The sequence below is a fragment of the Saimiri boliviensis genome, chromosome 2 (genome assembly GCF_048565385.1).
Source record: "Saimiri boliviensis isolate mSaiBol1 chromosome 2, mSaiBol1.pri, whole genome shotgun sequence".
Classification (NCBI taxonomy): Eukaryota; Metazoa; Chordata; class Mammalia; order Primates; family Cebidae; genus Saimiri; species Saimiri boliviensis.
Genome location: NC_133450.1, coordinates 71,591,002 through 71,607,226, shown reverse-complemented (window position 1 = coordinate 71,607,226; position 16,225 = coordinate 71,591,002). Strand labels below are relative to the sequence as shown.

General features: G+C 35.1%; 1 protein-coding gene across 12 annotated transcripts in view; it reads right to left on the bottom strand.

The window, feature by feature from the left end:
* The window catches only part of VRK1 (VRK serine/threonine kinase 1), an 85,573-nt gene that overhangs the window by 13,023 nt on the left and 56,325 nt on the right, over window positions 1-16,225 (bottom strand). For all 12 annotated transcript variants that reach the window (XM_003928841.4, XM_074393587.1, XM_074393581.1 and 9 more), the window contains one exon: window positions 13,218-13,396. In XM_003928841.4, coding sequence (XP_003928890.1) covers window positions 13,218-13,396 — 179 coding nt within the window. The remainder of the gene's footprint in view (window positions 1-13,217; window positions 13,397-16,225) is intronic.

Genomic DNA, 16,225 nt, shown 5'->3' with positions numbered 1-16,225 from the left:
ACTATTATTGTAATAAAGAGATAATTTCGTATCTTCCTCTAAGTCTCCCAAAAACTGTTAATATTTAAGTGGACATTAATTACAGATATGTTTTAAGAAAATGCAGAAAAAGGTCAAATATAATTAAAAGGAGAAGAAATAAAAAGATGGAGAGTTAGGAAATGAATAAATGACTTAAAAAGAGACAGATGAATTTGACGAATAATCTAAAAATATCCTGCTAGAGGCCCAGCACAGTAGCTCAGGCCTATAATCCCAGCATTTTGAGAGGCCTATGTGGGCGGATCACTTGAGGTCAGGGGTTCAAGACCAGCTTGGTCAACATAGCGAAACCCCGTCTCTACCAAAAATACAAAAATTAGCCGGATGTAGTGGCGCGTGCCTGTCACCCCTGCAGAACTGCTTGAACACAGGAGGTGGAGGTTGCAGTGAGACAAGATCGTACCAATGCACTCCAGCGTGGGTAACAGAGTGAGACTCCGTCTCAAAACAACAAAAAAATCTGCTAGAATTTACTATTTTCAATAAGTTTCAGTGATGAAGACTGTAATAAAAATAATGAATATTGCAATTTTCTTCCATAACAGCACTGATCTCCATCTGAACAGAGGTTAGAGGTGAAGATCACCACCATATACTTACTAAGCATCTACTGTGTGCCTGGCACTGTCATGTTCAAGCTGAAAAGAGACACTATAAAATGGTTAAAGGAAAAGAGAAATTTTATTTTCTTTTATAAAAACATTAAACATACACGTGTTTAATTTCTGCCAACTATTTGTTTTGATGTAAACACTGTAAGAAATCCTTTTAGGGTTCCATAAATGAGCATTCTTACATAGGTGTCCAATGTAATCCCACTACCATGGAAATTCATTCTGTGAACTATCAATCCATATGTAAATGTAACACACACATTACCTCACAGTCTACTCTTGATTTGTTGTTGTTGTCTACTTGTTTAAATTTAGATCTCTCTCCTGTCAACATTTTTAGTAGATACCATCTACTATGGAGACAGAGGAAGTACAACTCAAGCAATTTTGCTAATTATTAACAGGTCTGAAGAAATGAGTTTAGCAAAAGAAAACGGTTAAATATATGGCAAACAAAGTTTGGAATATCTGTGTTCTTCACTAGTTCAAGCTATCCTACCCTACAATACCATGAAAAATTAAGAATTTACTGTAACTATCCAAAAATTGTGTACCAAAAATTAGGTAATTTATATAAATGTGCCAAAAAATACTGATACAATGGTAGACTTTTTCAGAATAAATAAACAGGGAAAAAAGCTATCTGGCTGGCTATTAGGGTTGATCAGTCCATAGGCAATACATTTTTTTTCTTTTTCAGCAAAAGCACTGCTTCACAAAGTCAACATAATTTGTCTGTTCACTTATTTTAGAGCACATGTATGTCCCCTGAGCTTGGCTTACTAAGGAACCAGTGAAAGCTGCTTTCAAGCTCTACTGTCATTCATTCTCCTAGAAAACACACTCAGTTGACGAGCAGATGAGCTGAGAAACAAGCTAATCCTTGATTACATCATCTATAGGAGTACTACATGCTTAAGAACTTACATCAAAATGTCATATAATAATAGCAAGCACAACCTAGAATGATCGCCCAGTGACACTTCTGAAAGCAGTAAATTCAATTTCCAACTTGTTGGCAGCAATGGCTTTTCACAATTCTAACATCATTCATATTACAAGGAGATCATGAAACTTTAATATGATCAAACCTATAGTCACTTAACAAGATGAAAGCTGTTTCCAGAGATTCGATGAACTAAGGTCTAGAAGACTAATATGTCAGTGTATTCTATTCTAGATTAAAGTCAATGTGACACCTCTCCACTCATGTTTTCCTCTGAGGGTTCCGTGATGTGCACCATTAAGGTCGAAAACTTTTGGCAAAGTTAAGATGTTTCAAGTACAATTTATAGGAAAAGGCAAATGAGTGGCTAGTTATGCTTTTAACATTTTTATGCCTAAAATCACTAGAATGCCTTGAACTTCTCTAAGAAAAAACGCTATATAAATGCATAATAATAATAATAATTGCATGGCCCTGAACAAGTCACCTAGTCTCTTCTGAGTTTTAGTCCCATCGCTTATGAACAAATTTCACAGACATACTGCAAAAGACATAAAAAATAATTTAAAAGTCCTGAAAGAATACAGAATACTACATAAATGCTCAGTGATAAAGTTTAAAAGGGCAATATCCTTTTACCTGTACTGAGTACAATCAAGTCTTCTGAGGAATTCTCAAGAATTAAAAATGTAAGATTTTGGAAGTTATTTAATATAATACTATAAACTAAGGAGGCTAATCTTTATAAATACATCAATGAAAACAAAAACCTATGTATATACTAGCGGGGTATTAACTGATCTCAAGCAACACATGAACAAGTTTATTACCAAACAAACTGGCCTACATTAGAGTTACTATTAAAAACAAACTACCTAATCTTCTCTCAATAAACTTGTGTCCACAAAACACCTGATTCCTAAACACAGAGGCAGAAAATAGCAGACACAGAATTCTCTGGTGGTCAGGAGTCCTCTGCTTTATGTCAAGTACCTATTATCCTTTAGTATCAATTAACAGCTTAAGGTTTTAAAAAAGGGTAACTACGAACTCATTAATTTGACTTATATGTTCTTAATGCAAGTTACGGAGCTATATTTTACTTATTTAAAAAAATTTTTTATATTCTTTTTTTTTTTTTTTTTTTTTTGAGACGGAGTTTCACTCTTGTTGCCCAGGCTGGAGTGCAATGGCGCATTCTCGGCTCACCACAACCTCTGCCTCCTGGGTTCAAGCAATTCTCCTGTCTCAGCCTCCCAAGTAGCTGGGATCACAGGCATGTGCCACCACGTCCAGCTAATTTTTTTTTGTATTTTTAGTTGAGACGGGGTTTCACCACTTTTGGCCAAGATGGTCTCGATCTCTTGACCTCGTGATCCACCCTCCTCGGCCTCCCAAAGTGCCGGGATTACAGGCCTGAGCCACCGCGTCCGGCTATATTCTGTCTTAACAAGATGGAGCTATAGTTTAATATTTATTTCACAGTAATTAGCATCTTGTCTTGTACTGCAAAATCAACTTTTACCAATTCATAATTATTTACTATTCAAAATAATCTATTTTAACATACATACTCCATAAGTAAAATATAACCCAGTCTTCATTCACATGTGCCTAATACTCTATTCCATAAACTGAACTTTTAAAGATGTGAGATGTTAGTTTATTAGAAGGTTCAAATTCCATGTTATTTTATTGTCATCAAGAAAGTAGAAAGGGATAGCATGGGGAGAAATGACAGATACAGGTGAGGGGACGGAAGGCAGCAAAGCACACTGCCATGTGTGTACCTATGCAACAATCTTGCATGTTCATCACATGTACCCCAAAACCTAAAATGCAAAAAAAAAAAAAAAAAAAAAAAAAAACTATGAAGCCAGCACTGGAGGCTTCACATGAAGAAAAAAAAAAAAAAAAAAAAAGAAACTAGAAAGATGGGAACTTTTTTAAAAAAAACTCATCCATTATTAAAAAGAAATGCACAGAGGTGGGGCATGGTGGCTCATGCCTGCAATCCCAGCACTTTGGGAGGCCAAGGCAGGCAGATCACCTGCAGTCAGGAGTTTGAGACCAGCCTGACCAACGTGGAGAAACCCTGTCTCTCTACTTAAAACACAAAATTAACCAGGTGTAGTGGTGTGAGCCTGTAATCCCAGCTACTTGCGAGGCTGAGGCAGGAGAATCCCTTGAACCCAAGAGGCAGAGGTTATAGTGAGCCAAGATCATGCCATTGCACTCCCGCCTGGGCAACAAGAGCAAAACCCTGTCTCAAAAAAGAAAAATGCACATAACTGTTTAACATTTCCTAAGAACTGGCCATTACATCAGAAAAACAAATCTAATAGTATCCTTAGAGATCTCAATTTTGAGTACTTCTTACAAGCATGTCCGTTCATTACTTTAAGAAATTCTGCTGGGCACCATTCAAGACATTTATATAATACCAAATTTCCTTATGTATCCCTTACGGTAATGTACTTATATACACAAAGGTCAAAATATAGTATCTGTGCATCACTGCCCACATGCAAAAGCTGGTCACGGGGCTGATAAATGCTACAATGTAAAGTCTAAAATGCCCAATATCTGCTATGCCTATTTGGAAAAGGGCTGCATTCTGCATGGAAGCTGTAATTCAGATACTCAAATTTTGATATGCAGTGGTTCTTAACTATGTCTGCACAATGAAATCACCTAGGAAGTTTTTTAAAAACTGTAAGGGTCCCAACCTTATAGCTTTTGATTTACTCGGTCTGGGTGCAGCCCAGATAGTGGGATACTTAAAAGCTCCCAGGTGAATCTATTATAATATGCAACCAAGGATGCCACCCACAGCTACACAAGCACCTCCATTAAAATGATCTGAGGTACCTGTGTGTTAAAGGACCCAGACTAGAAAAAGAAACTAGAGAAGCAGGGAGTCCTGGCACCCAAAAAACAAGTTATCTGGCCACAAATTTCACTCATTTCTGAAATCACTAGAAGTAGATGTCTGTAATAAAAATTCTATTAAACTAACAGGAAAACAGGCATTCCAATTTAGACTGAGGTATACCCTATTAAAATTAGTCAAACAACAAGAAAAGGACTAGATAATAAACATTGGGAAAAAACATCACAGAACCACAAAACCAAAACAGAAAGACATTAAACTCAAAAGGAACAATTAATCCCTATGCCAAAACAGTTAATATAGAAAAGTCTCATAATTACTATTCTCAAAGGAAGAATTTAAGAGGTCATCTTACCAATAAAACAAGAATATGCTGGCATGTTAAAAAAAAAAAAAAAAAAGAACTAGTACCACTGAAATATGACTAAAAAGCGAAACAGATGAAACAAGTGAGCGATACCGAACAGTGTTAAGGACAGGAAAATACGTGGTCGAAGAGCTGGCAGACATGGAGAAAAGTAACCAGCTTCCAGAGTTCCCAGATTCATGTGGTAGGAGTTCTGGAGGCACAGAACAGAGAAGAAAAGGAAAGGAAACGCTAACATACACAGAAAATAAATGTTTCTTTTTATTTATTTATTTATTTTTATTGCATTTTAGGTTTGGGGGCACATGTGAAGAATATGCAAGATTGCTGCATAGGTACACACATGGCAGTGTAGTTTGCTGCCTTCCTTCCCCTCACCTGTATCTGTCATTTCTCCCCATGCTACCTCTTCCCACCTCCCCACCTCCCCGTCCCTCCCCCATTTCCCCCCAACGGACCCCAGTGTGTAGTGCTCCCCTCCCTGTGTCCATGTGTTCTCATTGTTCAACACCCGCCTATGAGTGAGAACACGTGGTGTTTGATTTTCTGCTCTTGCGTCAAGTTTGCTGAGAATGATGGTTTCCAGGTTCATCCATGTCCCTACAAAGGATGCAAACTCATCATTTTTGATGGCTGCGTAATATTCCATGGTGTATATGTACCACATTTTTCCTATCCAGTCTATCGTCGATGGGCATTTGGGTTGGTTCCAGGTCTTTGCTATTGTAAACAGTGCTGCAATGAACATTTGTGTGCATGTGTCCTTATAGTAGAATGATTTATAATCCTTTGGATATATACCCAGTAATGGGATTGCTGGGTCAAATGGGATTTCTATTTCTAGGTCATTGAGGAATCGCCACACTGTCTTCCACAATGGTTGAATTAATTTACACTCCCACCAACAGTGTAAAAGTGTTCCTATTTCTCCACATCCTCTCCAGCATCTGTTGTCTCCAGATTTTTTAATGATCGCCATTCTAACTGGTGTGAGATGGTATCTCAATGTGGTTTTGATTTGTATTTCTCTAATGACCAGTGATGATGAGCATTAAACATCAGACCTAACACCATAAAAACCCTAGAAGAAAATCTAGGCAAAACCATTCAGGACATAGGCGTAGGCAAGGACTTCATGACCAAAACACCAAAAGCAATGGCAACAAAAGCCAAAATAGACAAATGGGACCTAATCAAACTCCACAGCTTCTGCACGGCAAAACAGTCAGTAGAGTGAATTGGCAACCAACAGAATGGGAAAAAATTTTTGCAGCCTACCCATCTGACAAGGGACTGATATCCAGAATTTACAAAGAACTAAAACAGATCTACAAGAAAAAAACAAACAAGCCCATTCAAAAATGGGCGAAGGATATGAACAGACACTTTACAAAAGAAGACATACAGGAAGCCAACAAACATAAGAAAATAAATTTTTCAAGCATTTAAGACAGGCATTAGGCCTTTAGATGAAAAAGGTCCCCCAAGCACCAAGAAAGATGAATGAAGTGTTAAAAACGAACTAGAACACATACACTTGTGTACACGTACCTGCAGAATGCCAGGACAAAGAGAAAGGCAAGAAGCTTCAAAGCGAGAGTGAAAACACAAAAATCAAATAAACAACAAAAATCAGGAAAATTGGATGTTAGAAGGCAACAAAGCAATGTCTTCAATTAAAAACTACATAGCCACATTAGTTTTCAACTAGGGAAAAAATACAGACATTTTTGGACTTCCTACAATTTACAAGTTTACCATTCAGAAGCTTTCTTTAAAGAAAAATTGAGCATATACTCAAAAACATAAAGCCAAGAGAAAGGACATGGATAACAAACAAACAAACAAATAAAACACAAAATATGTCAGACTCATGATAAACTCTAAATAATAATATATAGTATACAAATGACACCAAATAATAGAACTAAAAATTCCAGACGATTGTAGTATGAGAGATGGTTTGTGGAGGGCTCAGAGGGTAAAGGTAAAAACAGTAAGCTCTGTTTACTCTTGTGAGAAAGGATATAAATTCTAATTAAATGTTCATACACATAAACAAATTAAAATGTGTTAAAAAATAAAAACAAGAGTAAAGACATTTTGGAGGTTAAGATTTTACAACTTACCTCCACCTAAAATCTGAAGTAATGAACCCAAAATAACAATCAAGAAACATTTCCGCAGCAAACAGAAGTAGCATAGCTTCGCAGCATAACCTTTGAAAAGTGATGACCATGAAGTTTGTCAGACACTCCAAGAATGTGAGCAAACACCATTCTGAAATTTTTCACTAGTAGCCCCCAACTGAGAAGATGTAAGTCAGGCAGCCTGGGGGAGAAAAGACTTAAAAAGCCCCTTGAAAAGAGGAAACCCTCCCTATGCCCACAGTGACTCCTGAAAAGCAGGACCTGTAATTTTGTTTCTTCCCTGGCTGGGAAGAAACCTGGTGAAAGAGGGCAGAATAATCAAAATCATTATCTTCAACAGTAAACACGGAATTGCCAGAACCAGTGAGAAAAGAGAACATAAATAAGAAACACATAAAGAACTAAAGCCACGGAGAAGAGATCACCCATGTAGTCTTTTTTTCACTGTGGATTAACTAAGAACAACCCAAATTAATAAACTCACATTTTTGCTTCTTCTGGGTGTAGGCAGAGAACAGAAGCAAATACTGGAAAAAGACTGATAATTTGGCCTACAGCTCACCAGATCCACCCCTAAATATGTACCTGTAGGCAAAGAAAACGAATTGACAATATATCAAGCCCTAAAATCCAAACTATGAAGAATAACATTCTCAAAGGCGGGAAAGTCAAAGATTCGGGAATCCAATAACCTAGTAAATTCACATGAAGCTATCCTTACCCAATATAAATAAGACAGAATAAGCATGCCAACAAAGAATACCAGGAGACAAGAAAAACTGAAAGAGAAGCTCACAACATGCAAAAGATAGTTGAAGACTCCACCTCTGAAAGAAAACACTCCTCTCCCAAGGAAGAAAATTTTATAAAATGTATCAGAGGCTTTAAAAAAATAGATTAAAAAATACTTACTTTTTTAAAAATAAAGGAAACGATTTTTTAAAAGACAAAAGGATAACAAGGAAACTGCATAGCTAAACAAAACCACCATCATTATAGAACTTATATATATTAGAAATAGCAAAAAAACAGAGCAAATACAGCTGACAACCAAATGACATAAAGACTGTATAATCACAAGTAATCAAAAAAAAAAAAAGAGTAAGAATTAAGCAGTTAGAAGAAAACAGACATAGATGTTGTGTATTATGTCTACAGATACAGAAAACTACAAACACAACTGAGATAAATAGAAGAACATCTAAATAATTATAGGGGCCTACTACATCTATGGAAGAGAAGACATCAGTTCTTTCCAAATTGCTCCATAGAGTAAACGCAATGTCGGTCAAAATCCCAAAATATTTTTGTGGAAAGCAATAAGCCAATTCTAAAATTTATATGTAAGTTCAAAGAGCAAAGACTAGCAAAGACAATGTTAAAGAAATAGGAACCTGGAGAACGTATGCTAGCAGATATCATTATGAAGCCAATAGTTCAAACAGTGTGGCACTGGCACAAAGACAGATAAGCAGGCCAATGGTACAGAATAGGGTATCCAGAAAGACACTCAAACACACATGGTTACCTGAGAGCCCACTGCAATGCTCTCAGGACAGGACAGTCTTTTCAACAAACGGTTTATATCAACTACATAACCAAAAGAAGGAAAACAAATACTGACTCAAACCATGCACAAAATCAATTTCTGTTAAACTGTAGACCTAAATGTGATGGATAAAATTTCTGGAAAATAACATAACATCTTCATGATCTTAAAGTAGACAAAATATTCCCAAAAAGAATATAAAAAGGATTAACCATAAACAAAAAGACTGATAAACTGAGCTTCATTAAAATGAAGAGCTTCTATTTATCAGAAGATACCATATTAAGAGTGCAAAGCTTCATTAAAATGAAGAGCTTCTATTTATCAGAAGATACCATATTAAGAGTGCAAAGATTAAACACCAACTGGAAGATGATATGTGCAACACATATACTGTATACATATAAAGTATTCAACTCTGGCAAATCAAAAGAAAGCTAACAATCCCATTTTTTTTTTTAACAGGCAAAAGATTTGAAATGTACTTCATCAAAAAAACGATTATCAAGACTGGTGGGCATACAAAAACATTCAATCGGTATTTTTCAAGGAGATTAAATTAAAAACCATAAAGAAATCAGTGCACATCCACCAAAATAGGTGAAAATAAATATAATGCAGTAGCTAGTGTCTGTAACCACTGGATCTCCCCTATGCTACTGATAGGAATGTAAACTGTGACCGCAGCTTTGAAAACTGACTGGCAAGATCTACAAAACCTGAACGTAAGTAAGCCCTATGCTGCAGCAACCCCACTATGTACACATGCAACCTGAAATAAATATATGTTTCCCCAAAAAATTAATGTTCTTAACAGCACTATCACAACTACCAAAAACTGGAACAATATGAATGTCTGTCAATAAATTACAGGATAGTCATAGGGGCTACTATATAGCAACGAAAAACAACCAATTTTTGTTACATGCAACAGCACAGAAATTCAGAAATACAACTAAATGCAAGAAACAAAAGAGTATATGATATATACCATTACTATAAATTTTGCCAAAACTGGCAAAACTAATTCTGGCAATGATCCATATCTTGATCTGGATGATGTTTAAACAAGTATTTTGTAAAAGTGTCCTTATTCTTGCACTTTTCTATACATATGTAACAATTTCACTTAATAATTTAGGGGAAAAAAAGCCACTTGACAAAATTCAGCCAAGTAAGTTCAAAATAAAAAAGTCAATAACAGACCTAAAGAAAATAACTGCTAGCAAATGCTGACTCTACTTAACTACAGTACTATGATCAAACCATTAGAAAACAGAGATGTATCAACTTCAACAATCTAAATTTATATAATTAAAATACAGTTTATCTTTATTACCATATCAGGCTAAAATAGCCAGATAGATTTTTCCCAAAATTTAGAGGGTACATTCAGGGCAACCTGACTGAAACTATAGGCTACATGGTATAAAGACTGTATGAGGTATAATCCCCTCAGAAATAAAGGAAGAAAGCCGTCCACCAGAGCAGCTGCAGGCTACTGATTTGCAATGGAAGGGCTTTGCTCTTATTCAACTCTTTGTACCCTGTTTCAGGCTGAGTGCCAGTAAGGGTTTATTTAACAATGGTTAATGATTTTTTTTCGGGGAAACTCTAGAAAGGCCAATTAGCATAATGCAGCCAGAAAAAATAAAATTTAAAAATTTAAAAATTAGAGGACGTAAAATAGAGGAGAAGGAAAGAAAGGTATGTGCATATCATTCTTAGGGAGTAACAATATAGACTGTCTGAAAAATAAAATAAAATACAAATTGCAAGGCCATAATGTAGACCTACTCAAGAACTTTCCAGGGATCAGATTCCAAACAACAACTTTTTTTGTTGATTTAGGCAGGCAACTTAAAATCCTAAAAGAAAATAGTTAATGGAGGTGTTAACGTCCTTTTAACTTACTGAGCTCTTTCCAGTAAATTAAACTGTTCTTAATCCAGATGGAACAGGAAGGAATTCTTTAAGGATGGGACTACATGTCATTGATCTTTGTAGCCCCCAAGACCTAGCTTATATCAGGTAGGTAAATTAGACCTTTCACATAATTGTTGAGTTAATATATGAGTATACACTGAATCCAATAACTGATGCACTATACTGCCAGATTCTAAAAACTGAAAGTGTTTAGTTCCAATCAACAATAAAAATATTTGGCTTTGTACTTTTTAAAAGCAGATTTATACTTGATCTCTTTCTTCTTCAGCCTTATACCATCCCAAAATTCTACGCTTTAAATAGAACTCCTTGATTATTAAGCAGAAAACATTTAACATTTCCAAGTGGGTAAATTCATGTTTCACTCGTTTCCAAATATACTGCACCATAATCAAGCATGGCTGCAAAAAAATAGACAAGAAACCTTGCTTCATTCCATTGTTGATCAATTCCTGTAGGTTTTTACCAAAACAAAAACCTCTTAGGAACCTTTTACATGATTGATGAATGTTAAACTGATTAAACCTACTTCTTTCCAAAATAGATCTGACTCTGATATATACACAGAAAACATACTTTACACTTTAAAAAATTATGACAAAAAAGAGCGGGAACAAATGTACTAATTATAAAAATTTAACAAAGTTTCTAGAACTAAGCATCATACTTAGTTTTGAGCCTCCTGAATCCAGAGCAAAAAAAGACATCTGGGTTATAGATCTTGCTGAAAAAGAGACAGCAAGCTAGTTTCTCAAAGGAGAAAGCTTTTCCTTGTAGGGACCCCCCTAAGTTAACTTCTCATCCAGCAGCGCTCTGCTTTTATCTGGTTTCAATGAGAGCATTTACAATTTATTTGAAGAAAATGTTCTGCAGTTTAAAAGAAAAGCTTAAAAAGAAACTGGTCTGGTCCAATTCTTTCACTTTACAAACAAACAAAAAAAACCAAAATGCCAATAAAACTAATAACTCACTTCAGTTACATGGCTATCAAGTAGCTTTATGATGTTACCTACCCTTACCTTAACTTTTAGTTACTTTCTTTTTAATACAAAGAATAACCCTGTGTCAGCAATAAGTATACAAAAAGCAGCAAACTCATGAAGTAAACGTCCTAATAGTACAACTTGTTCAACTTAGTATTCATTTTTTCCCCTAAAAGAAGCTTTATACATGTAGGGGATGATCCAACAGAAAATTTCCAGCCTTCTGAACTATCCAAGGACACAACAGAATTATAAGGCCACAGATGTTAGCTCTGCAGCAGACTGACCTACTCAGCTGTAAAGTCAGCCAACCCGCAGAAACTAAATTTTCTCTAGCATGTAGGTCCAAACAACAGGGATTTGCAAAGGAAGGCGGGGGCGGGGGGCAGAGAGGTGGAGGGCTGAGAGGTGGGAGGTGGCTGCTCTAGACAAGTTCTCATATAGAAGAAATCTTTATTTCTCAATCAACAAAATTTTAGAGAAAAACACTATACAAGCTAGCTATAAATACTAATGCAGAGAAATCTATCCTGAGCAAAGCCATGCTGTTTGTTTATGCATGTACACAAAGAGTAAGTTTACTCTAATACCTTACTAAAAAATTCCACTTGGGCTTCCATTTTACCCTCTTCATTTCAAACATGGTATAGCTTTCAGCATACTTGTTCACCACAAAACTGGAGCAAGTGGAATCAAGACAAAACTTGTCCAAGAAAAAGAGGTATATGTGGATGCATGTATATAATTTCAGATTGTTTGATGAAAGTAATTACAGAAACCTGTTATTTGCCAAAGAAAGTCAAATTCTTGGTCCAATTTTGAAATTCCTAACTCTTCTGTTTTGAAAAGATAAACAATTTTAAATATGCTGCTTCTGATTTTAAAGAGAGAAAAATTTGTTTTAACCCTTTTTCTCAGTTTGGAATATGAGATTTCCAAAGAAATCTACTAGAATTTACAAAGTTAATGACAATAAAAATAGTTAATAATGTAAAACAAAATTTTGTCTTCTAAAAAGTCGCTTTCCTTCCTCATATAATAGCTAACACATTTTATTAATAATTTAGATCATAAAGGAAATCAGTAAGTTTATAAATAATTATTAAAAATAAGCACTAGCAAATCAGTAAGTTAATGCATACCTGTAAAATCTAAAGTGATGCCAGTTCTTTACATGCTTGTATAATACTTCTACCATAAAGTTCATTATTTAACATTTATCTCCAAACAATTAATCCCCTTATCTGCTGATATACAGCTTTACATAGTGATATTTCTTCACAGAGCAAAATAATGTTCAAATGGTAAAACATACCACATCAACAAACAAGGAAACTTTCAAATGCCCGTTTTCAACTAGTAAACACTGACCATATCCACGAATAAGGAACAACCTGACACAAGATGAACCCTAAGCGGTGACTTGGAAGAAAAGAGCATATAAATTATGAATTCAGTGTCTCATCAAAATTTCTCTGTCAGATATAAGTATTCCAAGTTAAAATCATTTCAGGAATTTAAAACTTGCTACCAAACATAAGAAATATATAAATATGTATTTTTCTGTAAACCTCTACACATTGTTCTGTATTATAAAAAGTGTTTGCCTTAATTGCCATGCAATCTGTTATTTTTCTTCATTGAAAAGTTGCTCTACTTTCTTAAAGTTAGTATTCACTGCAATTATAAACACAAGACCAAAGAATAACTTAATAACAAAATTCACCTTTGTTACTGTTTTTGCTTTCAAGCCTCCATTCTCCACAACACTGAGGTCCAATTTGCCATCGTCCTTACTTCCTATAGCTTTTAGTCCTTGCAAAAGAATATCGCGCAAATTTTGATAAAGAGGTTTTTCAGTGTAGTCTAGTAATTTCACTGTTTCCATGTATTTCGCAATTTCACCTAAAAGAATAACACAATCATTTTATAACTTTCGATAACAAATCTGTTTCTCTCATACCTCTAAAAAAAAAAAATTCATGGTTACAGTAAAGTTGGAATGCAAACACACATCTTGTTAAGATACCTATTTTTCTCAATCACTTCATTGAAAAGTATGCCTTTGAACTCAGAAAGTAATTAAAAATGTATTTTGAGAAACAATGTAAAACATACTTCTGTTAATTGTGAGAAACAAGACGTAACTTAAAATTTAAATATTCATAAAAATAACTATTATAGTATTAAAGCTATAAAAAATATAAAGCAATCTAGAATAAAGATTATGAAAGTAAAATTTCTTAAATACAATGAATATCACAGCCAATATGTTTTTGCCATCAAAGCCATTAGCTCTATAGCAAATAGCTACATTCTTTGTGTAAATGTGAAATAAAACACACCAAAAAAGAGATCAAAGAAAGAAGAAAGAAATAAGATCTAGCTTTCCCATAAAAGAGAAAAATCAGCTTTGGAATGATAAAGGTTTACTGTATACTTAAACAAAATGACACCATAAAAAGAAATTCTACTAATCAAGATCAATACTTCTCAACATTAAAAATCCATTTTTGAGCTAATGACTCACACACAGACCTTTTCCCCAACCTCCAGACTTGTAAATTCACCATTTCATATGTTGGTCCTTGAATATATACATAGCACCTTAAATTCCAACAAAGCCACATCTAAACTTTTGACCTATCCCTAAAACTTGGGGTTTTCTCTGTCTCAGTTACTGAGAATTTCATCCTTCTAGCTCCTCAAGCCAAAATCTGAGTTAGTAACCCTTGAATCATTTCCTTTCACACCCCAGTCTTTCAAAGGATCTTAACAGTTCTACACACACACACACACACACACACACACACACCCCTTCATTAACTCAAATATTTATTACGCACCTCCTATGTGACAGATTATTCCTAAATACTTGGAATACACCAAGAAAAAAACAGACAAAAATCCCTAACTTCCAGTTTCATCTGATAAAGGGGATCTACAAAAACCCAAAACAAGTTATCACCATGTATGATAAAACACTGAAAATGCTCCCCCTTTGGAGAGCAAAATGTCCACTTTTGCCATGTCCCTTCAGTATAGCAGAACAGTCATGTGTACTTTTCACTAGTACAATAAGAAAAGAAATATAAGGCATAAAGAGTGGGAAAAAAGATGTAAACCAGTCTTTATTCACCAACATCATCATACTACATGTAGAAAATCCTACAGAATCTACAAAAAACTGCTAGAACTAATAGATAAATTTAGCAGGGTCATAAGATGCAAGGTAAATATATAAAAATCTATCTTATTTCTATATACTAGCAAAAACCAATTGGAAAATAAACTTTTTAAAAAATACTTAAAATAGCATCAAATACTTTGCAACAAATACAATGAAAGGCGGGCAAGGTTTTCCTAGAGGAGACTGTAAAACACAGTTGAGAGAAATTAAGTCAGACCAAATTTAATAAAAGATATACCATATAAGTGGACTGTAAAACTCAACAGTATAAAGATGTTAGTGCTCCCCAAATTGGTCTACAGATCAATTCAATCCCAAGGTTCCAGTAAACGTGGGGATGGGTGAGTGTGTGTGTACTTGACAAGGTGATTCTAAAATTTAAATAGAAATGCAAAGGGCAAATAATAGCAAAGTACCAAAGTCTAGTTAAAAAAAAGCGTGCTAAAGTATTGGAACTACCAGATATCAAGCCTAAAATAAAGCTACAATAATTAAGACAGTGTGGTCCAAGAATAGGCAAAAAGAACAATTGAAAAATGAAGTCCAGAAAAAGATGCACAGATCCACAGATCCATATTTGATTTATGACAAACATGATAACAAAGGATAAGAACATTCTTTTCAAGGAAGGTCTTTTCAAGGGTCGACTAGATATAAGTAAGAGGATAAGAAAGATACACGATCCCTCCTCAAATAATACCCAAAAATCAATTGCAGGTAGACTATACATCTGTATGTGTAACTGGCAAACTGCAACTGCCAAAAATTGGAGACAATCTAAGAGGAGAATAAATAATAGTATATAACTACAATAGACCACCATACAGAAATAATAATGGAGAAACTACTGTTAAACATACAATAATAGGGCCAAGCACAATGGCTCATGCCTACAATCCCAACACTTTGGGAGGCTAAGGAAGGAGGACTGCTTGAGCCCAGGAGTTCAAGACTAGCCTGGACAACACAGTGAGACCACATCTCTACAAAAAAATTTTTTTTTAATTAGCCAGGCGTGATGGCATGCACCTGTAGTCCCAGCTTCTTCAGAGACTGAAGTGGGAAGAGCTCTTGAGCTCAGGAGGTTAAGGCTGCAGTGAGCCATGATTGTGCCAATGGACTCTGTGGATAACAGAGTAAGACTCTGTCTCAAAAAAACAAAAAAAAAAAAAAACAAGCAATAATGGGGATGAACTTCACAAACATATAACTAAGTGAAAGAAAAGGACATTAAAAGAAGTAAACATTAATTTCATGAGGACAGGGATTTTATCTATTCCACTCACTGTATTATTCCATTTCTATACATTTTAAACACAAATATTTTATATTGGAAGTTAAGGTAAGTGACTCATTGGGACAAGAGGGAGAGGCTACTGATTGGTATGAGGCCCAAGAGACAATTCTGAGAAACCCATATTGTATTTATTGGCATGAGAAGTAACTTGCAATTTTAAATAGCATTAGGTCAGGCTAGACCTCCCTGAAAAGGAGACAACTGAGCAAAGACTTAAAAAGACATCTGAATACATCCAAGCTGACCA